Source organism: Microtus ochrogaster, chromosome 2, assembly GCF_000317375.1.
Source record: "Microtus ochrogaster isolate Prairie Vole_2 chromosome 2, MicOch1.0, whole genome shotgun sequence".
NCBI classification, from domain to species: Eukaryota; Metazoa; Chordata; class Mammalia; order Rodentia; family Cricetidae; genus Microtus; species Microtus ochrogaster.
The window spans coordinates 7,940,213-7,965,263 of record NC_022010.1 but is presented as its reverse complement, the minus strand read 5'-3'; the positions used below and the strand labels follow the sequence as shown (position 1 = coordinate 7,965,263).

Here is a 25,051-nt window from a genome sequence, read left to right as displayed (position 1 = left end):
GTATACAATATTCTGTCTGTGTGTATGTCTGCAGGCCAGAAGAGGGCACCAGACCTCATTCCAGATGGTTGTGAGCCACCATGTGGTCGCCGGGAATTGAACTCAGGACCTTTGGAAGAGCAGGCAATGCTCTTAACCACTGAGCCATCTCTCCAGCCGACCACCCTGGATTGAATTTTAAGTTAAAATTTCAACTGTGTGTGAGTTTATGTGCATGTGTATGTGTGTGTATGTATGTATGTGTGTATGCATGTGCATGTATGAATGTATGTGTGTCAGTATATGTGCTCATGTGTGCATGTGTATGTGTGTATGCATGTAAGTGTGCATGTTTGTCTGCACATGTGCATGTATGAATGTTTGTGTGTGGGTATATGTGCGTGTGTGTGTGTGTATGTGTGTATGTTTGTCTGCACATGTGCATGTAAGAATGTTTGTGTGTGGGTATATGTGCGTGTGTGTGCGTGTGTATGTGTGTATATTTGTCTGCACATGTGCATGTGGATGTCGGATGTCAACATTGAATGTCTTTCTATCATTTTCCACTTTACTTTTTGAGCCAGGTTTTTCCATGGAACCTGGAGTTCCCTGATTCAGAGGCTGCCACTAAGCTCTGTGAACCTGCCTGTCACCTGCCTGTCTCTGCCTCCTCAGGCATGAGTCACCCTGCCTGGCTTTTAAGATGGTGCTGGGATTTGGGTTCAGATCCTTACACCTGTAAAACAGCACTGAGCCATTGCCCCAGGCCCTGATTTCAGCTTTCTCTTCCACTCTTGAGAAGGAGTCCTCAGCCATCCACGAGGTCTTTAATCAGGGGGTCGCAGACACCAGTGCCGAATGAGCTACCTGGGGATGCTAACATGGACATGCCCAGGCTATGTGGTCAGGCTGCGCTTTGAGACTCTTGCTTTACGAGTGACTCTCCGAGACTCTGATGTGGACAGTAGGTGGTCCATACTGCCAACATTCTACCCTCCACAGGAGAAAAGAGTGGTGGCCAAACCAGTGTTGGATCAGAGTTTCCATTGATGAAAGAGCTGTATATGAGGTAAGAGTCCCAGCTCAGGACCATTCTTAAAATGGGGAAATCTTCTCTGGATGGGGGTGTTTAGTACATTCCCAATCTCTGAGAAACCGGAGTGAGAACCAGAAAGAAAAACAAATGTGGAGCCATCGAGACGGTTCAGCGGGTCAAACACATCCTGTGCAAGCCTGCCGTAGCTTTCCTTGTTTACGAGACTCAGAAAGAACATCCACTAAAGAAGTGTAAAGCATATAAGGTTGAGAGATCTCAAAAGATAGTTTTGGATGGTCATGCAAGCTGTGATGGAAAGTAAATTAGGTACAGCACTTTGGACTCACCACAACAGGATATAGGGTATTTCCTCTGAATCTGTGATGCGAATGAGCTAGACACTGTTGATGTACTTATTGCCTGGATATACTATATATAGTAATTGTACTTAGTGTATATGGTTTTTCTTATATTAATTATGACAAAAAGGAGAAATATAGTGATACTTTATGATGTGGGAGTGATTTCTTATTAATAAAGAAACTGCCTAGGCCCCTTGATAGGCCAATCCTTAAGTGGGTGGAGTAAACAGAACAGAGGGCTGGGAGAAAGAAGCTGAGTCAGGGAGTCGCCATGATTGTCCCACTCCAGAGAGACGCAGGTTAAGATCTTTCCTGGTAAGCCAGCTCGTGGGCTACAAAGATTAATAGAAATGGGTTAGATTAATATGTAAGAGCTAGCCAATAAGAGGCTGGAACTAATGGGGCCAGGCAGTGTTTAAAAGAATACAGTTTCTGTGTAATTATTTTGGGTATAAAGCTAGCCGTGCAGGCAGCCGGGTGCTGGGGACGCAGCTCTGCCGCTCTTAATTCAACAACTTTATTTGTGTTTTAATAAACAAAGCTTGCCTGGGTCTAAGTTCAATCCCCAGGACCTATGTAAAAGTGGAAGGGGAGAAGTGACCCACGGAAGTTGTCTTGTGGTCTCCATGTGTGTGCCACACTCACGAATCACACACATATACTGGTATATAAAAAGAAAAAAAATCATCCTGGTGTGTCTTTTGCCCTCTACCTATCACCTCAGAGACACCTGAAGATGTCTGAAGACATTTCGGGTTGCCACGGGACACCTGACAATGTCTTTCGGGTTGCCACATCATCAAGGATAGATTGCCCACTAAAGGTCGAGACCCCCTTCTCATGGTCTTGTATAAGTATTTATTACCCAGATACCAGGCTGGATGTGTGTCCCTTGATCCTGTCTCCCTAGCGACTGGAAATGATGCAGACATTGGTGCTACCCCTGCCCCACCCGCCATCTATCTAGAGCCCTTCAGGCTGAGCCTTCATGTATCCTAATGCACGGGACCAACGTGCTGATAGGAGATGGCCTTGTGCCTCTCCTCATCTGTCACTCACCCTCTCACGAAGCAGGGGACTACATCATCAGCCTGTATCCGGTTGAGCCAGGAGGAGCACACGCCGTGGTGAATGGGTCCTTCCCCATCTAACAGAATGAGCAGGTGGGTCAGAACATCATGTCATGCACTGTCTCACTCCTCCAGCCCCAGCCCCAGCCCTCACCCACAGTGAAGTATCTCCCAGCTCAATGCCAAGGGTTGTGCCTCAGAGTTCCAGACCTAAATCCCTGCTCTGAAGGGGAGGAGGAGCTGGTACACTCAGAGTGAGCATAGGGTTTGGATCTGTCTGGGTGTGAATACTCAGAGGACCTGGGTCGGGGTGTTCTGAATGGCTTGTTCATCCTGTCTCAGAGTCTCTAGGCACTGTGCACTTCAGGGGCTTGATCTCAAGGGAAAGACATCACAGCGGTGTCTGTGCTATTTAGCTCCAGACAGGCCTGTGTGATGCTCCTGTGAGTGCTGCCTGGCAGGGTGGACAGGGTGAGAGGAGGCCTAGGTGACCCCCCCAGACACACACCTTGCCTATTCCTAACCATATTCAGGGTTAGCTCAGCTATGGGACACACTCCATTCCATGGGCTTGGCGGGCAGTGTCCTGTAAGAATTGGGGATCGGATCCACAGGTCATTCAAGGAGAGACCTCCAGATACCATGAGGGGGAATGCAGATTCAGGAATCTCCCAGACAGAGCTGCCCCAGGTACACACCTCGAGTGTGGTAGGAGACAATGGCCACAGTGAGGTGCACTTCGTCGGGGTACATGTCTGGGGAGGAGCTGATGGAATAGTAGCGAGGCTGCAACAGGGACAGCTGGGTGAGGAGAAGAGTGGCCGGCATCTGGATGGACGGGAACTCCTCCAGCACCTCAACAATAGTGGGGTTCTTGCCCCATTTCCACTCCTCATATTCCTGCAGCCCCTGTGAGAAGAGGACAGAGAGGGGCTTGAGTCAGTGGGGCCTGGAGGAAGACCAGGGGAGCAGTGAGCTGACCTGAGGGCATTCCGCACCTACAGTGGGGCTAGGCAGCTCTGGCTTTGAAATAGAGCCTCTCTTACGATAGTGGTTCAAGTGTGAAGTGTCCCCCACAGGCTGTGTTTGGACACTTGGGTCTCAGTTGGCAGTGCTGCTTTGGAAAGTTGTAGAATCTTTAGAGGTAGAGCCTAGCTGGAGGAAGTGAGTCACTGAGGGCGGGCCTTGAGCTTTTATAGCCTAATCCACTTCCTGTTGACTCTGCTTCCTGACTGCTATTGCAATGTGACCAACTGCCTCGGCTGACTTTGGCTATACCTTACCTCTCATGATGGCTGCTCTCTGTGGCCTCTCTTGCCTATTATTGGGCATTTGGTCACAGAGATGGCCATAGCTATTCTGAAATACCAATACCCCAGGATGGTTAATTGGTTCAGTAGAAATCTATCACTCATGTCCCAGAGGTTCGTGGTTGGGGGACCAGCAGATTTGGTGTCTGGGGAGAATCTACTTTGGTGTAGATCCTGAAGATCATGTAGATCCTGGTGGTGCCTATGTGTCTTCACGTGGCAGAAAGGAGAAGCAGATTTCCTGGCTTCTTTTTATAAAAATGTCTATCTGGCCTATGAGGGTAAGGTCCTTGATGCAATTGCCTTGCAAAAGCCTCTCCCCTCTCTCCTCCCTTCCTCCTTACTTTCTTTTTCTTTCTTTCGTCCCTCCCCTTCCTTCCTCCCTCCTTCTCTCCCTCCCTCCCTCCTTCTCTCCCTCCATTCTTCCCTCTCTCTTCTTTCCCTCCCTCTCCTTCCTTCCCTCTCCCTTCTCTCTCTGCCCCCCTTGCAGCACCAGTCCTTGTGACTGAATTCAGAGCCTTGAGCACGTGACTGTAGCCTCCAGCTATCAAGCTGCACCCCCAACCCCATCCCTACCTCTTGATGTCACCCCCCTGATAAGTGACACACCCAATCTAACCGAGGGAGTTAATTTCGATGTGAGAAGCCTAGGGGCCATAAACACTCACCCTGCAGCAATGGCTTATTATCATCCCATCTCACAGATGAGGTTACAGAGACACAGAGTCCTGGTAAGCTAGGACTAGGCCTTGTGTCTGAGCCGGGAATGGCCACCTCTAGCAGGCACACAGATCCACAGCTGCCACGTTTGTGTGGCCTGTGAGGTAAGAATTGTTTCTAAGTTTAAAAAGATTTACTTTAAATTTTTATTTGTGTGTATGTGTCTCTGTGTCTTTGTGTACACGTGTGTGCGTTTATTTGTGTGCACGTGTTTGTGTGTGAGTGCTTGCAGAGGCCAGAAGAGGGCGTCAGATTCCCTGGAGCCGGAATTACAGAGAGTGGTGAGCCACCTGCTGTGGATGCTAAGCATTAAACCAGTCTTTGCAGGAACAGCAAGTTCCTTAAATGCTGAGCTGCCTCTCCAGGTGTTTTTAAAGGTATCCATTTCCTACGCTGAGCCCCATTGGCCTCCAGCTGCTGCAGGCAGCCTCACTCACTTGTCTTACTGCTGGGTCTGAATCCCCAACGAGAAGCAGCCTAAAGAAGGTGGATTTGTTTTGGATTACGATTCAAGGAGACACAGCCAATCGTGGTGGATGAGGGACTGCAGGAATAGGAGGTGGCCATCCCATTGCACACATGCAGCAGGAGTGAGGCAGAGGATACATGGGGACATGGAACTGGGCTCTAAGACCAAGACTCATTCCTAACAACCCACTTCTTCTAGGGAGGCCCTGCCCATTAAAAGTTTCATAGTGTTTTCAAACAGTGCCTCCAGCAGTGGACCAAGGAGGAGCATGTGTGTGAGCGCATGTGTGTATGTGTGTGTGCATGTGCATGTGTGTGTGTGTCTACATGGGAGTACGTGCACTTGAGGTCAGGTGCCAGCAGAGGCCAGAGGCCCTAATCTCCTGGACTGGAGTTAACAGACAATTGTAAGCCACCTGATGTCAGTGCTGGGAACCAAACTTGGGTCCTCTAGAAGAGCGGCAAGTTCTCTGAACAGCTGAACAAACTCTCCAGCCCCACGTTTCAGATTCAAAACATCAGAGGTCTCGTGACTGAGAGCCTCCAGGGGAAGACTCTGGACGGGCATGCATCTAACACTGACTTCCTCGGGCAGTGACCTCTACCTGAACCGCATTCGGCAGCTGTGCTACTGCTGGGCATGGATTCCTGCAGGATCTTCAAGCTCAGGACAGATGCCAAGGTGACTCTTTCTAGGGAGCCATAACTTTGGCTCTAGGAACCCCCAAGGACCATGGGCATTTTTTCAGAAACCACATTGCAAGTGGTACACTTCTATCTGACCTTGCTCCTTTCCTTCTTCCCTGGGGTCTGCTTTGTTTTGCAATCTGACCATTCCCTCCCAGCCCCCTCTACCTCCCAGCCTATTTTCTCTCTGTATTTCTTTCTGACAACAACAACAACAACAACAATAAAATTCCACTCACTTGTCTTGGAGACTCTGTGCTTTCCCGAAGAAATGAACTTTATATGAAACTCTCTCTCAAAGAATACTATGCAAAATGTTCACCCCCGCCACCATTAATCACAAGTTTCCAGTCCAAATTATACATCTTCTAAAAGTTATAAAATCCTGCTAAGCTTAGGATGCAGAATGACGGCCACCCGTTCTACCACGGCCATCTGTCTCCTGCTCCCCATTCGGAGTCCTCGCTGTCTTCTGGTGTTTATTTTCACTTTTCTCGATAATGTGCACTTGCTAATGAGCCTCCCTCTTGCTACTCACCACCCAGTCCACTTTCTTGGATAGCAAAAGAAATGGCCTCTGCGGGGGGTGGGGGGAGAGCTGCTTCCTTGGAAGGAGACCCCCCTTCCTGGAAACACTGGGGTTAGGTGGTCTACCTGAGTAGGTAGGTGTCTTTATTTTAAATTATATTAGTTTTAAATTTTTCGATTTAAGCTAGGAGGTGGTCCCAGAACTCGGGAGGCAGAGGCAGGTGGATCTCTGTGAGTTCGAGGCCAGCCTGGTCTATAAGAGCTAGTTCCAGGACAGGCACTAAAGCTACAGAGAAATCCTGTCTCAAAAAACAAAACAAGAGCAAAACATTTTAGATTTATTTTATGTATCTGAATGTTTTTCCTGAGTGTGTGTGTGTGTGTGTGTGTGTGTGTGTGTGTGTATACCATGAGTGTGCCTGGTGATTCCAAAGGTCAGAAGAGGTTATCTGATTCCCTGGAACTGGGGTTATGAGTTGCCATGTAGGTTCTGGGAATAAAACCCTGGTCCTCAGGTCCTCTTCAAGAACAGCCAGTGCTCTAAAGGGTTGAGACATCTCTTCATCTCTTATGTTTTGTGCACAGGAGAGAGTGTGTCTGAGTATGAGTGTATGTGCACACACAAGTAGAATTCAGAGGGCAGTTTTCAGGAGTAACTTCCCCTTCTGCCATGTGGGCCCAGGGGATTGAACTGAGCCTAGGTTGTCAGCAGGTACCTTTATCCACTGAGCCATCTTGCAAGCCCTGTTTTTGTTTTTTGACAAGTCTCATGCATTCCAGGCTGACACTGAATTCTCTGTGTAGGTGAAGATGACCTTGAACTTCTGATCCTCCTGCCTCTTTGGTCTAGTTCATGTCTAGTTCATGCGGTACTGAGGATTAAGGCCAGGACTTTCTGTGTACTTGGCAGGAGCTCTACCCACTGGGCCACATCCCCAGCCTTAGATGCCCTACTGAGCAAGGACAGAGAGCATCTTGGGTAGGGACCTTTGTGGTATCTAGGCAAGGGTAGTAAAGCTGCTGGGTTCATCTGATCACCAGGATCACCAGAGGTCTCTTGTCTCTTTTCTAGCAACCTTTTTTTTTTTTAGCTATTCTGGACCAGAAAATACCACTGAATCAAACCCCTATCTGTAAACCCGCTGTGGGGATCTCTGCTACCTTTTCTTCCATGCATGGGTTAAGCTGGCACCGACAAGAACTCAAAACCACAAAGAAAGGCAGAAAGAGTTATTATAGCAATGCCTGCTGAGTTTCAGGAAGGGTCCCTTTCAATTTACCAGGCTTGAGAGCTGGGAGAGTCAGATGGAACAAACCAATATGGCGACCATATGCAAACGAGGCCACAACCCCTTACTCACGACTGCCATCTGCTGTGAAAAGTTGGAAGAGCATATTCATTGCTTTTTTAAGACCTGGGACCAACCTTGCTGAGGACCAGCAGCCGCTGCTTCTCTTTCTCGCTGGTGGCCAGGGAGGCGAACTGCTGCAGCTGCAGGGGCGTGGGTGGCGTGGTGATGTCCAGGTAGTACTTGAAGGCCTGGAAGATGGTGCAGGGTGGGAGGCGAGGCTCATCCTTCCAATTGCTGATGACGCCTGGGAGGCACAGGGGGGACAATGCTCAGGTCACCTAATCCTCACCACACTTGTCACCCCAGGTGTGGAAGAGGAAGCACAGAGAAGTGATGGAATTTGTCTACGGGCCACACAGCTTTCCCGGTGCAAAGGCAGGCCTTCTAGCCTCACCCCTGGCTCTAACTACGCTGTACCCCTGGCTCTCCATGTCCATGGCAGAGGAATGAAAGCAATGGAGAGAGAGAGAGAGAGAGAGAGAGAGAGAGAGAGAGAGAGAGAGAGAGAGAGAGAGAGAGACTCTTCATCTGTACTGAAATGTACACTTTTTTCCTTGTCATTATCCGTAAACACTATGGTGTAGTGACCATTTATAGGGCATTTATATCACACTGGGTAAGCCATCTAGAGAGGGTTTAAAGTATGCAGGAGGATGCACATAGTAGCATGTAGATACCACAGTGTGGACTTGGGTATGCACGGATTCTGGCATCTTCTAGGGGTCCTGGAACCCTTCCTTCATAGGGGGAGGACTATTCTGTGTACCTTCCAAACATGATACCCTACCTCATTGTGAGCTCAAGACATGATGGAAATTCTGGTCTAACACAGAGAACTACATGCGATTAGATTCCCTAAGGGGGGGCATGTCTCTTCATAGTGGCTTCTGCCAAGAGGACTTGCAGCAAGGCTTTGGTAGACAGCATGCCATTTTCACATTCTAGTTAGCTCCCCTGCAAAGGTGACAGCCATGGTGTCACAGGCTGCCAGGTATGGCCACCACAGCTCCTTGTACTGGCGTCTGGAGCCCATTCCCTATCTATGAGGTGAGGGCGGAGCTTGGAGACCCTTAGCTTTGAAGGTTCTTCAAACCAGGTGTGACAGGCTGTGTCTGTGGTCCTAGTACTTAGGAGGCTGAGGCAGGAGGATTGAAAGTTTGAAGTCAGCCTGGTCTACATAGAAAAAGGAAAGAAGGGAGGAAGTAGGAAGGGGAAGAGGAAAAGGATGAAGAAAGGAAGGGAAGGAGGGAGGGAGAAAAGGGAAGGAGCTAGAGAAAGAACTAGAACAAGAAGGGAGGGGACGGAGGAAGAGAAGGAGCGGGAAAGAAAGAAGAAAGTGAAGGAGGGAAGGAGGCTACGGGTGATTCATCCATCAACTAAAGTGAGATAGGGAGCCCTCACTGAGAGGCCGTCATGCCCTGGTGGCTACTCTGCCTGCTTGGAGCTGCGGCTCTCGCAGCCCTTCCATTGGGTGCAGCTGGACCCTCACCCAGAGCTGTGTTCCTCTCCTCCAGCATCTCCACCTTCACCATGTGGTTGGCAGGAGGTGCATCCTCCAGCCGCTCAATGAGCGCATTCACGAGGTCCTCGTGGTTGCCAGGGAAGACACCTAGGTGGTCGCCTGGCTGGTACTGCAGCTCCTGATTCCCATTGGTGTGGAGACGCACGAAGATGGTTGATCGGCTGCAGGGAAGGCGGGGGATTGTGGGACAAAGAATTGAATTCCAGTTGTCAGGCTTGGCAGCAAGCACCTTTATCCACTGAGCCCTCTTGCTGGCCCTCTATTCTCTTTTGCAAACAAGGTCCCTATTGCAGTATAAGAAGGCCTGGCTAGAGGCTCAGGGCCTCTCCTGAGTAGACACGTCAGCGTATGAGAATGCTTAGCTTGAGGACGAGTGTGTACCTGATCACACCTGCCTGGGTTTGTGTGTTTCCTGTTCAGGGGGCTCACACTAACCAGCTGGAGAACGGTTCTGTGGTCAAGAGCTCTTGCTATTCGTGCAGAAGACCTAGGTTTAATCCCCAGCACTCACGTGGCAGCTCACAGCCATCTGCAACTCCAGCTCAAAGGGACAAGGATTCCCTCTTGTGGGTACTGCACACTTATGGTACATGGATACACATGCAGACAAAATATCCACACACATAGAGTAAAATAAAACTTAAAAAAAAACCCTAAAAGAACAAATTCTTGGGGCTGGAGAGCTGACTCAGTGGTTAAGAGCACTGGCTGTTCTTGCAAAGGACCTAGGTTAGGGTCCCAGCGCCCACATGGAGGCTCACAACCATCTTCAATGCCAGACATTGCTCTTTCCCTTCGCCAACTGGTCTTAGTGGAGGGAGAAACTCGCATCTTCCACATGTAAATTACGCTTGAGTAGACCAAGAACCCTTGCTATTTAGGGATGTTTTTGCCACAACCAAGAGTCCCTTTGTGCTAGGAATAGCCACAGTTATTAAAAATAGCTAAACTGGCACATATCTTTGTGTGTAAGTGGGGTGGATAGCGAGTGAAGTCATCTCTTGAAGCCTGGTACTCTGTCTGTGGTATGGTGGGGGAACTTGAGAAGACTAACTGTGTGTTCCTAGGGTTTGGGATGCCCTTCCCTTTCCCAGGAGGGTCTTACCCTCTCTGGGATGCTGAGCTTGTCAGTTTCAGCAGCTCACAGGACTTGTTTTTATCTCTAACTCACATCAGCATTTAGTTCCTAGGAGGAAAGACACCACCACCACCATAGCTTTCACTGGTGACGGGAAGAGCGTGATAGCAGCCACTAGCCAGCAGGGGGTGCTGCAAGGCTTCTAATTCAGGAGACTGTTGCTCAAGCAGAGTAAGTCTTCGAAAGGTTTTCATTTCAAATCAACACCCAATTTCTTCCCTGCGTCAGGACTTATTCCCAAAGGGAAGGCCAAGGGTTTGATCCTGTTGAGCTGGCTGATGCTCACCTGCTTCCTCCAGGCCTCCTGACCCTGCAGGCAATTGGACAGTAAAGGAGGGACAGGATAGGGACGGGATGTGGCCAGCAGGTGCGTGGAAGGTGGGTCCAGGTTCTGTCCCATCTGGGATTTTGCACAAGATGACGTGACTGGGTACCCAGGGAACCTGGGTGGACAATCCTCGACATTTTGCTGTGAAGTTGAGTTCCACTGGCTAACATCAATTACTGTCACACCCTCAATTCTGTTGCATTTTTTCTACGTTCATGAAGCTCTGGGATAGGGATTTTTTTTCTTTTCCTTTCTTTCTTTGTTCCCTCCTCCTCCTGTCTTCGTCACAGATTCTCTCTCACTGTAGTTCAGGCTGGCTTTGCTCACCTCAGCCTCCCACGTGCTAAGATTACAGGTGTGAGGTACGCCTCACGTGGTCTGCTGAGCAACTGTGGGAGAGATGGGCCATGTGGGAAACAGTCGCCATACAGGCCTTGTGTTCCTCTGTCCTCACAGCCCGTCCCGTGACCCGCTCATTTCTTTCACATACAGAAGTGTCACTTACATGTACTCAGACACACAGGCAGATAGAAGCACATGCAGACACATGTGTGCACACGCAAAGACACACACAGACACATACATAGACATGTAAAGACAGGCAGACATACTCATGGCAGTGGTTCAGGTAGGGTCACCAGCAAGATAACAATTGTCTGACATCCCGCATTAGATAGAAAAATCCTAATAGCTAATAGCTCCATCCAGCCAGAAGGGTAAGGAGAGCCTGAGCTGGCTGCCCCGACAAGGTGCAGTTGTCTATGGGTTCCTGTGGCTTTAGGTGCCTGGGAGAGAGTGATGGGTGGGGAGAGAGTGATGGGCAGGGAGAAAGTGATGGGTGGGGAGAGTGGGCAGGACATCTTATCCTCCCTGGAAATCACTGAAAGGTCTCACAGGGTTAGGGCCGTGGATATGTGGCAGCAGAGGGGAGGGTGGCATAAGGGAGACACTGGTCACTTGGGGTCTGCTATTTGACATAATGCGGATTGAGCACACAGAGACCCCTGGGCAGGGTGATCGAGGAGAGAGAGTCAGCAGAAGTCCAGGATGGAAAAGGGGAACAGCGCGTTAGGAAAGCGCAAACGGTGCTTTCTTCATTTTATGTTGACGGTGTTATGCTAGGTTGTCCAGGCTACCTTCTAACGCACTATGTAGCTCAGGCTAGCTCTGAACTATAATGCTAGGCACATCAGGAACTCACAGTCCTCTAAAAGGCATGTGCCACCATGCCTGCCAATGACTGGAGAGTTTGAGAGAGGTGATAGGTGGGTGCCAGGGGCCTCTTCATGACCTGTGTGATCCCAGGGGCCTCAGGCAAAGATTTCAGAAAATCCCCTTTGATCTTCAGGAAACACTGTAGGCTGTAAATTGGGGAAGAGAGTGCCTCTACTTCAATTAGTATTTTAAAAAAGATCTCTTGGGTTACCTTATCTCAAAAACATACAGAATCTCGGGCTAGAGAAATACTCTGTAGTAAGCGTGCTTGCCCCCCCCCTCCCCAGCAAAGGGCCTGTGTTCGGATTCCCAGTCACAAGTAAAAATCACGGAGGCGGCGTGCGCCTATAATCCCGCAGCTGGAGAGGAGGGGCCTGGGGCTCACAGGTCAGCAGTCCAGTTGTATTGGTCGGTGACCTCCAGGTTCAGTGAGAGCCTATCTAAAAAACTAAGGTTGAAAGTAACTGAGGAGATTCCACCTGTCACCTCAGGCCTCTTTACACGTGTCCACACATGCACAAACGTGTGCATCCCACACGGACATAGAGATTGTTCTATCCATGTCCATCGAAGATTCCCTTCGTGCCCCCGAGTTCACACTTCCCTTTCTAGGCATCTTCTCACTTTTCTTTTTATTTATTTATTAAGGATGTCTGCCTCCTCCCCGCCACCGCCTCCCATTTCCCTCCCCCTCCCCCGATCAAGTCCCCCTCCCTCATCAGCTCGAAGAGCAATCAGGGTTCCCTGCCCTGTGGGAAGTCCAAGGACCGCCCACCTCCATCCAGGTCTAGTAAGGTGAGCATCCAAACTGCCTAGGCTCCCCCAAAGCCAGCACGTGCAGTAGGATCAAAAACCCATTGCCATTGTTCTTGAGTTCTCAGTAGTCACTTTTCTTCTGGGAATCCCACCCTCCTTACCAACCAATCCCAGTCCTTCAGTCTCGCCCCTCCCCTTGACTTCTAGAATTTTCCGTTTCTCTCCCGCCCACACTCACCCCATTACACCCTCTCACACACTGCTTTTCCTAATTACTGTGCCTGTATCACAAAATTTGTTTCCAAGCAGGATGCCGAGGAGGTGACACACGCCAAAGGACACTTCCTTCCTCTTTGGCACCATACCTGTAATTAAGGATTACTAGTGGGAACAGTTTGTGATGTTTTCCTAGGCCAGAGAGGCTCCCTCTTTGGCCTTGGCCTGGGAAAGTGGGTGAGTTATGATTTTCCACTCAATTATACTTAAAAAATTCTATAAAGCGTTATCTTTTAAAAATATATTTAGTTATTTTTATTTTATGTATATGTGTATGGGTGTTTATTTTATGTGCATGTGTATGGGTGTTTATTTTATGTGCATGTGTATGGGTGGTATTTTTCCTGCATGTACATTTGTGCACCATGCTTGGCTGGGCCCACAAAGGCCCAAAAGACGGCATCAGATCCCCTGGAACTGGAATTATAGGTGGTTGTGAGCCACCATGCGGGTGCTGGGCATTGAACCCAAGTCCTCTAGAAGAGCATCCAGGGCTCTTAACCACTGGCCCATTGCTCCAGTCCCCTAACCCCTTAGGCACAGTTTGGTCTACTAGTGCATAACTCTTTTAACTCTATTCCAGTTCCTAACCTTGCTTGGCAAATTCCTTTGTTTATCTTGGAAACTCTGCCAGAGTTGGGTCCCTCTGGGTGGTAGACAGCAGCGGATTCCAAGGCCACGTGCCTGAGAACCATTCTCTTGGGAGGACCCACTCCACACTGGCTTTTCATGGACTCTTCAATGCGCATGGCTCCTTGGTGCACTTAGAACCCCTCTTGTAACACCATGTCAGTGGTGACTTTCCATGGGATAGAGTGGGGACATCAGGTACGGCTTTTCCACAGCCCCTCTCTGTCAGATGTCCCTATGCATCTAATGCTGCATGGAACTAACTGTTCAAAGATACTAAGTGCCTAATCTATTCTATTAATGTCTGAGAATATTTGAGGGGAGTTCAAGAGGCTCGGGGTTCCGGAAGGGCACGCAGGAAGCATGCATGCTAACTACGCAGGTAGCATGAGGAGAAGGGGAGGAACAATGGATCCTGTACTGTGCCAGCCACTTTAGGAGGATCATTTTCAATGGTCACAGCAGCCTGGCAAATGAGACGGAGACCATCTGTGGAGTCATTTGGTGTGGTGGCCAGATAATCAGGTCAGTGTGACCTTGAAAAGACACTTGCATTTTCTCTTGGTTACTTCTCATATCTAACATGTGAACAATTGTGACCTTTATTTCCTGGACTGGTGTGAGTTAGAAATAGCATTCAGGGAGCTCTGCTCGGTGCACGGAAGACAGAGAATATCATATACAAGTGAGCAAGCTTGCTGTCAGCGGTTCCGTGCTATAGTAAAGGGGAAAGGACCTCAGAGCATCCCAGTGGCTTTTTAAGAAATGCATTTATTTTCATTTTGTCTATGAATGTTTTGAATGTGTGTGTGTTCACTGCTACCCATGGCAACCAAAAGAGGGAGCCACATACCCTGGAACTGGAGTTACAGATGGTTGTGAGCAACCATGTGGGTGCTGGGAACCGAACCAGGGTCCTCTGCAAGAGCAGCCAGTGCTTTTAGTCACTGGGTCACCTCTCCAGTTCTCAGTTCCACACCCTGTGACTTTCCCAAGGCTGCTCGGGAAATGTGTTAGAGAACTGGGGTCAGTGCCTAGGACTGCAAAGGATAAAGAATTTAGGAGACACACCTTAGCTGTAACTGAAAGGTGAAAAAAATAAATCCCAAGAGGGATCAGCACCAAGACTTAATTATTATAGATGCAGAGCGGCAGCCAGCCTGCGTGTGATCATTCTGAAAAGAGAGGTGCCTGGGCTCAGTGAGGACACAGGCTTGGTGGGCGGGTGGGTGGGCCATGAGGACAGTGTCGCAGGACAGGTGATATCGGCATGTCCTGTTCAGGCTGGTGATGGCAGTAGCTGGCCCGACACAGTTGTTGGTGGTGATCATGTGACCTCTGCTGCTGCGGTCTGGGAGTGATATTTCCAGTGGAGGAGTAAGGTGGTTGAAGCCTGAGGATCCGGAAGCCGGTTCTTAGGAAAACAGCTTGGAAGCCAAGGGACCCAAAGGATATGGGGCAGTGTCCTTGGTCATGTAAGTCTCTTGGGAGGGAAAAATGACTTGTTTTGGGTGTTGCTGAAAAAGCTAACTGCGTTTTTGTTTTTTGGTTTTTCAAGACAGGGCTTCTCTATAGCTTTGGAGCCTGTCCTGGAATTAGCTCTTGTAGACCAAGTTGGCTTTGAACTCACAGAGATCCGCCTGCCTCTGCCTCCCAAGTACTGGGATTAAAGGCATGTGCCACCACTGCCCAGCTAAACTGTGTGGTATTTATTTATTTATTTTGGTTTTTCGAGACAGGGTTTCCCTGTGTAACAGTCCTAGCTGTCCTGAAACTAGCTCTTGTAGGCCAGGCTAGCCTAGAACTCACAGGGATTCACCTGCCTCTGCCTCCCGAGTGCTGGGATTAAAGGCGCGTGGCACCACCACCCAGCTAAGATAACCGTGTTTTAAGTCGTGCTAAGATTCAAAATGCAGTTCACTAGTCCAGCACTCACTTAGTGTGTGTAAGATCCCAGGTTCAAGCCCCAGCATTGCATAAAACAAAAGCCTCACCAACCCCCATGCCCCTGCTCCAAGTGCTAAGACAAACATACTCTCTATCAGATAGCAAGGTGTTTGGCTATAGCAGAGAGCAAATTGTCTGGCTATGCTGGGTAGTAAGATAATTTCTAGGGCTGGGGGATAGCTCATGGGGTGAAAACATTTATGGCACAAGACTAAAGACCCGAGTCCAGCTCTCTACAGCCTATGTAAAAGGGTTCATAGCGCTAGAGAAACGGAAAAGTGGTTAAGGGCACTGGCAGCCATGGCAGAGGAGCCGGGTATAGTTCCCAGCATCCACATGGTGGCTCACAATCACCTGTAACTCCAGTCTGAGGGCATCGGACACTCTCCTGGTCTTGGGAAGTCATACCTCCCCACCCCCAACACACACACGAGCAACAACAAAAAGCCATATGGAGAGCGAGCATGCCTGAAAAGCCCAGCATCCATAGGAAGGGACAGGAGGGTTCACAGAAGCTCCACGGGCCACGTTGGGCTCGTGCAGCAGTGAAGAGTCCCTGTCACAAATGAGGTGGGACGTAAGGATGGGCACTCAAAGGTTGTCCTCTGATCTCCCTAGGCACATGGTGGCAGGCACACAGATAATATATTATAGATAGGGTTTCGAATCAAAGAGTAAGCAATTTGGGGGTGTGCCTGCCATCACCCCACAGTACAAGTAGCTATTTTTGCAGCTCTCTAGAGCAGTGGTTCTCAACCTTCCTAGTGTGACCCTTAACCATAAAATTATTTTTGTTGCTACCGTAATTTTGCTACTGTTATGAATTGTAATGTAAACAGCTGTGTTTTCCAGTGGTCTTACGTGACCCCCCCCCCCATAGAGGGTCATTGGATTCCCCAAAGGGGTCGTGACCCACAGGTTGAGAAATATTGCTCTAGCAAACCATCACTCACAGTATTGGATCGAGCACTTTCAGATGGAGATACTGCCTATGGAGACTACTCCGCTACTTCACAAGGGGTCAGCCTGCCAAGCTCACCCTGAGGCCCATTTCTTTCTCAGCATTATATTGACACTTCTTCGTCCCTGTCTCTAGTTGGGGACATGGGGACATAAAGGCAGGAGTCCGAGGACCTGGTGTGAGGGGCTCCAGGAGCTTTTAACGGTCTCTGGAATCTGAGTTCTCCTTCCTGGAAGCAGAAGGGATTGCTGCTGAGCGGGTGTTCCTACCTGGACTTGGGGCTCTGCAGGTTTTGGCGGCTAAGGAATCGAGCAGCTGAGACTCGCTTTTTGTGCACATTGGAAAGACCTGTGAGGAGAGAAATAATGGCCACCATGAGAGGGGTTTAAACAAAGTTCCACAAAACCTCTCCACCCTTGGGTACGTGTGTGTGCATGAATGTCTGCCTGTGCCAGTGTGTGTGCAGGTACATGTGTTTGTGTGTGTGCATGAATGTCTGCCTGTGCCAGTGTATGTGCAGGTACATGTGTTTGTGTATGTGTGTATGTAGAGGCCAGAGGATCCCGAGCTGTCATTGTTTAGGTAATGTATAAACTTATCTCCTGAGACAGAGTTTCTCTCTGGCCTGGAGCTGGCCAGTTTGGCTAGGCTGACTGGCTAGTGAACCCCAAGGTTCTCTGGTTTCCTCTTTCCCAGTGCTGGGACTGTAAGCATACACCACCATGCCTGGCTCCTTCATGGGTTCTGGGGAATCAACGCAGGTCCTGGTGTCTGTGAAGCCTGTCCTTTACCAAGTGAGCCACCTCCTCTGACCCCTTTCCAGCTCTTCCTCTGGAGTGGAAAGGGTGAGAGTGAGGGCAGGTGAGGTGGATGCAGACACAGAACCAAGTGCCAAGGTAGATGGAACGGAGGTGGGGATGGTTTGTAGGCAGGCTGTGTGACCGGAGAGAGACTCCCCATTATACAGTACCCTGCACGTGGGGACAAAAGTATGGCCTGTGTGCTTCAAGAGATTCTCTGAAAGGAGACCAGAGTGAAAGCCACCGCTCCCACACACCCTTGAGAGGAGCTCTCCAGCCCACCCCTCCCAGGGTCAGGTACCTTGTGTCAGCTCTGGAGCTTCAGCCACGTAGGTGAGGCGGAACTTGTTCCTCTTCCAGCTGCGGTCGTTGCTGATGAGGGAATTGTTTGCCTTCTCGATGTTGACGTCATCCCCCACGCAGAACACATCACAGGCTGCCTGTGACCCACACAGAGTTTCTGGTGACCTCAGTTATCCTAGATGGTGCCTCCCTAGGAGCTCCAAGGCATGGCATGGATGTCTCTCTCCACCCCTCTTTTTCTCTCCCCTCTCACCCTTTTCCTTTCTCCCTCTCTCCACTCATTAATCCATATACCCATTCTTCCTTCCACCATCTATCCACCAACTCACTTCCCCACCCATTAATCTACCCACCCCTTCATCTACCTACCTGTCTGTCCATTTATCTTATCAACATTTTCTTCCATCCATTCAACTAACCATCCATTCCTCTATCATCCATCCATCCATCCATCATCTAAGCATCCATCCATCCATTTATCCATCCATCTATTCATTTATCATCCATCCACCCATCTATCCATCCATCCATCCATCCACCCATCTATCCACTCATCCATCCATCCATCCATCCATCCATCCATCCATCCATCCATCATCTAAGCATCCATCCATCCACCCATCTATCCACCCATCCATCCATCCACCCATCCACTGACACACACACCCATCTATCTGTCCATCTCCACATAATATTTCATCCACCTGCTCACTCTTTCATATCCATCCATCTGCCCCACCCATCCATGTACACATCATCACCCCCTATTTTAAGCAATGACTTGAGGTCCTCACCTCTACTAAAGACAAGGCTGTAATGACATATATTACTAAATCCCACATACCCAGAGGTTTAATATTAAAAATGAAAGTAAATGCCATAGAAGGTTTTTTTTTGTTTGTCTTCTTCAAAAGATTTAAAACAATTACTCAAAGGCAGAAGAAGCTGTCTAGATACACATTTTTTTTTTCTTGTTTGTTTCCTTTTTGGTCAAAACTCCTTCATCAGCAAACAGTAATGATACCAAGATTACTGCTCAGAATGATTAGCAAACTTTTTCTGAGATAGGCCCAGGGAGCTCTTGAACCTTCAGGTCCCAGTAATGCCCCTGCCTCAACCTCTCAGATAACTGAGACTGAGGCATCAACAACCATGGAATTACTTAATCCAGTGAAATTTAAAGTTTTCAAACAGAGGCTTTATTATTATCTGGTTGTGTGCTTATTTCCAAACAGTTGACATGTTCATCAACAGAAAAATAGAAAAGCCAAGTATCATGGGGTGTAATATTATTTAGCCACAAAAAGGGATAAAGTGCTGGCACATGCCACAACATGGATGGACCTTAAAAACTTTGTAATATGGGAAAGAAGCCAGTCATAAAAGGTTCTGGTATTGAACTTCATTCATATGAACAAGAAAAAATATCTGCAGACACAGAAATGAGTCTGGTGTGGGACAATGGTCTGTATTCTGTCACTTATATTTTAAATAAATGCTGAGTGGCCAGTAGCCAGGCAGGAAGTATAGGCAGGACAACTAGACAGGAAGTAGAGGCATTTCAATGAGAACGGGAGAATTCTGGGACGAAGGAAGTCCTAGCCTGTAGTCGTGACCCAGCCACAGAAGTAGTAAGATGAATAAGGTACTGAGCCACGTGGCTAACATAGATAAGAATAATGGGCTAATATAAGTTATAAGAGTTAATAAGAAGCCTGAGCTAATGGGCCTATCCGTTTATAACAAATGTGGACCCCTGTGTGATTTCTTTGGGGTTAAATGGCTGTGGGTCCTGGTGGGTCAACGTGAGTCACTGTTCAAGCTGAGGGCGGGATGGGAAACCAGGATATCAACAGCTGCCGGGTTTAGAGCAATGGTTTTCAACCTGTGGGTCCTGACCCCACTGATAAACTTCTATCTCCAAAAAGTTTACGTTACAATTCATAACAGTAGCAAAATTTCAGTTATGAAATTGCAATGAAAACAGTTTTATGGTTGGGGGTCACCACAACATAAAGAAGTGAACTAGAGTGATAGGAAGGTTGAGAACCACTGGTTTAGTGGCTTCTCGGGGGCCTGGCCTTTGGGATGCTCAGTCAAAGCAGACTGATGAGAAGAGAAAACACAGTTATCTCAATGTGGATGAACTTGAATTCATCTCGGCTCTCAATGTCTGGATGGAAATCCAGGAAGAGGCTTATAGACATAGATCCCTTTAATAACTCATAGACCCTTGGGCCTCAGTTTCCCTTTTGGCCTTCGGCACAAGTTCAATGACAGAAGCTGCCCAGGACCCTTCCTTCTAGGGTTGCTGATGAGGATGGATTCCAGGGCCGTGGACAGAGAGAATAAAAGCCACAGGACCGGCTTCAGTGTCCCTGAGAACTCTGAGTGGGAAAGGTGTATGTTAAGGTTGCTCAAATTCACTGGAGCTGTATCCTGGCTGTGGACATTGGGGGAGGACCCTCCTTGGCCTTTCCTTCTCTTTCTCCTTCATTTTCTTCCTTTTTGCCTCCCTCCCTCCCTCCCTCCCTCCCTCCTTACTTTTCTTGCTTTACATTTCTACCCCCATCTCCTTTCCTTCCCATTCTGGGGTTACAACCCTGTGCCTCCTGCTTGCTAGGCAAACACACTACCACTGAGCCACACCCCATGGATAGCTTGGTACTGTCTCGGGTACAGAGGGTCTCCTACCTTGAAGACCTTCTTGGCCCAGGTCCTGAATGCCTCTTCCTGCCCGCAGAGCTCATCCCCCTCCCTCATCTTCAGAATCCTCTCCCCTCCTAGCTCCTCCAGGAGGGTGTCCACTGCATGCCCAAAGGCACAGAAGTGAGGATATGCCCGAGAGCCCAGGCCGAATACTGAGAACCTGTCCAGGAGAAAACAGAAGGTCTGTGATGGGGGACTGCAGGGTGTGGAGTGTCTGGTCCCATGGGCTGATTAGCGTGACCTTGAAATTCATGTACCGGAATCCTGAACTCCATGGAATGGTATGTTGGAATAGGAGCTTTCAGAAAGTGATCAATGTTAGTAAGCTTCCTATAAAGTCATTCTCCCCTCCTCCTCTTCCTCCGTCCCTCCTCTCCTCCTCTTCCTCCGTCCCTCCTCTCCTCCTCTTTCTCTAACAAACCGCCAAGAGAAGCCAGTTGGAATCTAACCCTTGCTGAACTCCTAGCTTTCGGAACTATGTAAAAACACATTTTAGTGGAAGGATGACTTTAATCCTAAGAGTTCTTAAGACCCTTCTTCCTCTTAGTCTCTGACAGTGATGATTGTCCTCAAGAGAAGGTTCCAGTAGTTTCTGAGGAAGGAGAGGGCAATGAGCGGGAAACATCGGCTGTTGGGTATAGTCTCTCCTCTGTTAGCTAGACCATGGACAGAATAGAATCTCAGCAGGGATGCTTCCATTTGCCACAAGTCAATGTCTCAAGGATAGCCATGAGGACTCTAATGTGGTGGCCATCGGGGATCTGAACTCACAAAGAGACCCGAAGGACTTTTGAACTTATCACATGTTGGTGTAGAAGTGGGATTTCCTACGTGGAGTTGTGCACACTGTACATGCATGCTGTATCCTTTCTAATGTCTGTGAAACTAGTGTTTCACAAGCTCTCTCCACCAAGAGAACTTGATTCAGTGGGGGTGAAGCGAATGTGAGTTTTCTCCATGCTGAGGTGGGGACTGTAGGACTGGGGAGGGCGGTGGACCTTATTTATTTATAGGATTTTTCTTTGTTTGTTTGACTCAGGGTTTCATATAGCCTAGGATGGCTTTGAACTCTGCTTCTCCTGCTCCCATCTCCTGAGTACTGAGACATTAGTTTTATAGTGCCAACAGTTAGTTTGCCCTTTTTTTTTTTAAAAAAAAAATAGATTTATTATGTATACAACATTCTGCCTCCATGTATGCTGACACACCAGAAGAGGGCATCAGATCTCACTAAACATGATTGTGACCCACCATGTGGTTGCTGGGAATTGAACTCACGACCTATGGAAGAACAGCCAGTCCTCTTAACCACTGAGCCATCTCTCCAGCCCCCTAGTTTGCCCTCTTACAGATATTATATGGCTCATTTCTGGAGAGTGGTCCTGACTGAGCCATCTGGACTACAATGATGGATTCACCAATGCAACAGAAGCCCCTGTCTGCTGTCTCCAAGGAGGATGCTCTGATAAAGACAGTCACCCCAGACAAGCCAGGAGTGGACCTTGTCACCCACTGTCCCTGAATGGTTCAAGGCTGCTGGGGATGAAATTGCAGCAGAAATGGAAGAGGAAGGAGGAGGGAGGGAAGTTGGGAGGAGGCTTTTCATCATTACAACATGAACTGGGATGGACCCAGTGGTCTCACGGGTGGAGCAAATGTCATCACAGGTCTCTCTGTCATCCTTTGACCCTGTTAGGTTCTGCTTTTCCTTTCTTTCACAGCCTTCTTCTCCAGGGGCTCCAGAGTCCTCCCAAGCACAGCCTGTGCATGAGACCAGGTTTTTCCCGTCACCCCCCACAGTCTTGCTGGGTCTGAGTACCACTCCTCACAGGGAAGCAGCCTACGCACAGATGAGGCAACCAGTGTGGACAAATCTGAGGGGTGACAGAAAAGGGTTCTTCTGTTTCATGCCTTAGCCCAATACAGATACACCTAAGCCCAACATCCCTGTTATGTGGGTGTGTACTGTTGGCCACGTTTGACCTTACTGGATACTGTTAATGACTCCTTGTGTTTTAATTTGCCTTTTAAAATTACTTAGCTGTGTCTGTGAGTGTCTGCACATACGTGTGCAGATGTGCATGCCTGTGCATAGGCAGAGGCTAGAAGAGGGTATTGCATATCCTCCTCTACCTCCCCACCTATCCCTTTGAGGCAGGGTCTCTCCTTGAATGTAGAGCTTACATTGTATAAACCAGCAAGTCCCTGACATTCCTTTTCCACTCTCCTGAGACACGGGGTTGGGGGCATGGGTGGGATAGCTGGCTTGCGTAACTTCCTTTTGTTTTTCATGCACTGGCTGGGCAGACTACACACTATGGCTTGAGTAATTGTGTCCCTGACTCCCATGAGGAAGCCTGTTCTGAAGGAATGAAGGGAAAGGGCTTCTGGGAGGTGATTAGGTCATCAGGGCGGGGTTCTTAGAATGAAGTGAGTGCCCATTTAAGGGGTTGAAGGAACCAGACTTCATCCCTCCCACCCCATGAGTGCACAGCTATAAGGAGCTGTGCATGAAGTAGGGGTGAGCTCTCACGGGACCCTGACCTTGGACTCCCCAGGCCCCCAGAAATAAGAGCAACAAATGTCCATCAGCCTTTCACTACAGCATCTCCAACAGACTCAGACGCGTGACCCTCCTGCTCACCAGCAGAGGATCAGGTGGCTGACTCATGACAGCACTTCCGGACGGGCTGAGGGGCCCACACCACAGTCACTGGGAGACTCACGTTACCATGACAATCGCTACTGAGGAGTCCGAAGCTCCTATTTTAAACCTTGAAATCAACAGTTGACTAAGTTCTCATCTGCCGGGCCAGATAGCAAAGACATTTAAGATTTCAAAGTTGAAAGGTTCTTTGTGGGTTTTTAAACAAGAAAAAAAAAGTGCGTGCATACTTTTCTATGATAAAATGAAAATATCATCATAATTAAGTACAATTAGTTTTGGTATGTGCACAGGTATGTGTGTACACGCATGTGGGGAGCAGATGCCAACTGTGGATGTTGAGTCTCAGAATAATTTTTTTTTTGCTGGGACCTGAGGACCCTGTTTTCCTCCACAGGGCCGGATCACAGCTCACACCTTGATGTCTGACGCCATGCCTGGACTTCACACAGGTCTTAGGGATCAAACTCAGGCCCTCATGCTCACGTGGCAGTAACTTTCCAGACTGAGCCAACTCTACACTCTTGAGTTCAGTTCTTTAAATACAAGTCTACCAATGGGAAGAAGGGAGTTGTTTTCGGGGGTATGGGTTAGGGCAGGGATACCTTTTTTCCTAACTGGAGTATGAAGGTAATGCTAACATAATGTTCTTATATCAAAATCTAAAGCTGCCCCACATTATGAGTGACACACACCCATGCACACACACGCCACATACAGATTACAAATAGAGTGTAAGAATGTAGCAATAGATACAATTCTTCACTGCTTAGGAGTCCTGTGTCCTGCTCCATCTATGAGTCTGGCTCTGAGCAGTCATTGAGAAGGCTTGTCTGGTCAAGATGGGAAACAGTTATGGCTAGGTCTGGATGGTGGCCCAACAGGCCTACCATGGCCTTTACTCAGGACAGCGAATCTTGGGGTCCCCATTTTCCTTTCTAAATACTCAACTGAACACACATTGAGTCCTCAAATGCTTTTCTTTGTGCCCCTCCTCTGCCAAATTATCTCATGAAATGTGACTCTGCTTTAGGAAAATGTGGGTTTGGGGAGGAGTTTTCAAATCTGACCCCATGGCAGAGTCCACTGGAAGGCTTAGAAGAAAAGCGGCAACAGCAGGTCCAGTTCTAGACCAACTGCAGAAGCTCTTCCGTTGGACTTGGGCATCACACTGGCCAGTTGCGTACATCCCCAGGTTATTTTTGTTTTGTTTGAGGCCCTCCTAATGTAGCCCAGGCTGGCCTTGAACTTGCCATCCTTTCCCCCCATCACCAGCCATACATGGGTCGCCTCCAAGTGACTCTACCATGTGCCTAGGGTTGAGATCCACGGGATCACCATGGCAGGGTGTCTCCAGAGATGTTTGCTCTGTGTAAAATCATCCAGAGACTAGTGCCCTACAGTACAGATGATGGATTAGCCTTGGTGATAGGATCTGCGTGGCGGCGGGGTTAGCGGGAGAGACTCAGAAGCTGTCAGGTGCAAATGTTCCCACCCACGGGAGACCAGGTAGTGTGACTTAGAGAGGAAGCAGCCCCTGAAGAAAGAAGAATTCTCCCCCCGAAAGGAAGAGCCACTCACGGCTGAGCCCTGCTCCCTAAGAGCCTTCACCGCCCTTGGTCCCCTGCATCCACACTCACCTCACATTGGCCAGGGGTCCAGTGCTTTCAAAGTTGTCCCTGAGGTCGGGCCCATCGCCTGACGACTTGCGGGAGTCAGAATAGGAGGAGACGCTGTTGAATCGAACCTTGTAGCTCCTGTGACAAACGGACAAGGGCATGAACTCTGCCTTGGAGCCCTTCTGAGGCTAGCTCCCACCCTGGATATCTTCAACTTCTTGACCCTGGTTCTAGAACTTTCTCTCCGCTATTGAGATAAATTATACCACTCCTCTGGGCTCTCTGGGAATGCACCGATTTACCCACAATGGCCACAATGATAGCTGACCTCTCAAATGTAAATGTTTCCGGGCCTTGTTTAAACTGGGAAGATTGAGACCCACAGAGTTCAGATGGTCTTGTCAGTATGGGGTCAGTGGGGTGGGGGGGGGATGCTGTGACTGGGACCAGGCCTCCTGGCCTCTCAAGTTTTAGCATGCAGAATAAGGGGGAACTCTGGTAAAGTGAGGGTTCTGGTTCAGTAGAGATCGGGGGGGGGCTCGAGAGTCAACATTTGCTGCCTGCGACTATGCAAACCCAGAGCTAATTACAATGAACTACCATGACAAACTAGGTGTCCAAGACGAGAGGGCTTGGTTAAATGTGGGATGCGTAGAGAATAGGAACCAGA

At 48.8% G+C, this 25,051-nt stretch overlaps 1 protein-coding gene across 4 annotated transcripts in view; it reads right to left on the bottom strand.

The window, feature by feature from the left end:
- The window catches only part of Nos1 (nitric oxide synthase 1), a 160,121-nt gene that overhangs the window by 8,804 nt on the left and 126,266 nt on the right, over positions 1-25,051 (bottom strand). For all 4 annotated transcript variants that reach the window (XM_026785849.1, XM_026785857.1, XM_005344337.3 and 1 more), the window contains 8 exons: positions 24,403-24,519; positions 20,083-20,257; positions 17,387-17,525; positions 16,555-16,633; positions 9,002-9,195; positions 7,587-7,756; positions 3,146-3,356; positions 2,437-2,524 (listed from right to left, as the gene is read on the bottom strand). In XM_026785849.1, the coding sequence (XP_026641650.1) occupies positions 2,437-2,524; positions 3,146-3,356; positions 7,587-7,756; positions 9,002-9,195; positions 16,555-16,633; positions 17,387-17,525; positions 20,083-20,257; positions 24,403-24,519 (1,173 nt within the window). The remainder of the gene's footprint in view (positions 1-2,436; positions 2,525-3,145; positions 3,357-7,586; positions 7,757-9,001; positions 9,196-16,554; positions 16,634-17,386; positions 17,526-20,082; positions 20,258-24,402; positions 24,520-25,051) is intronic.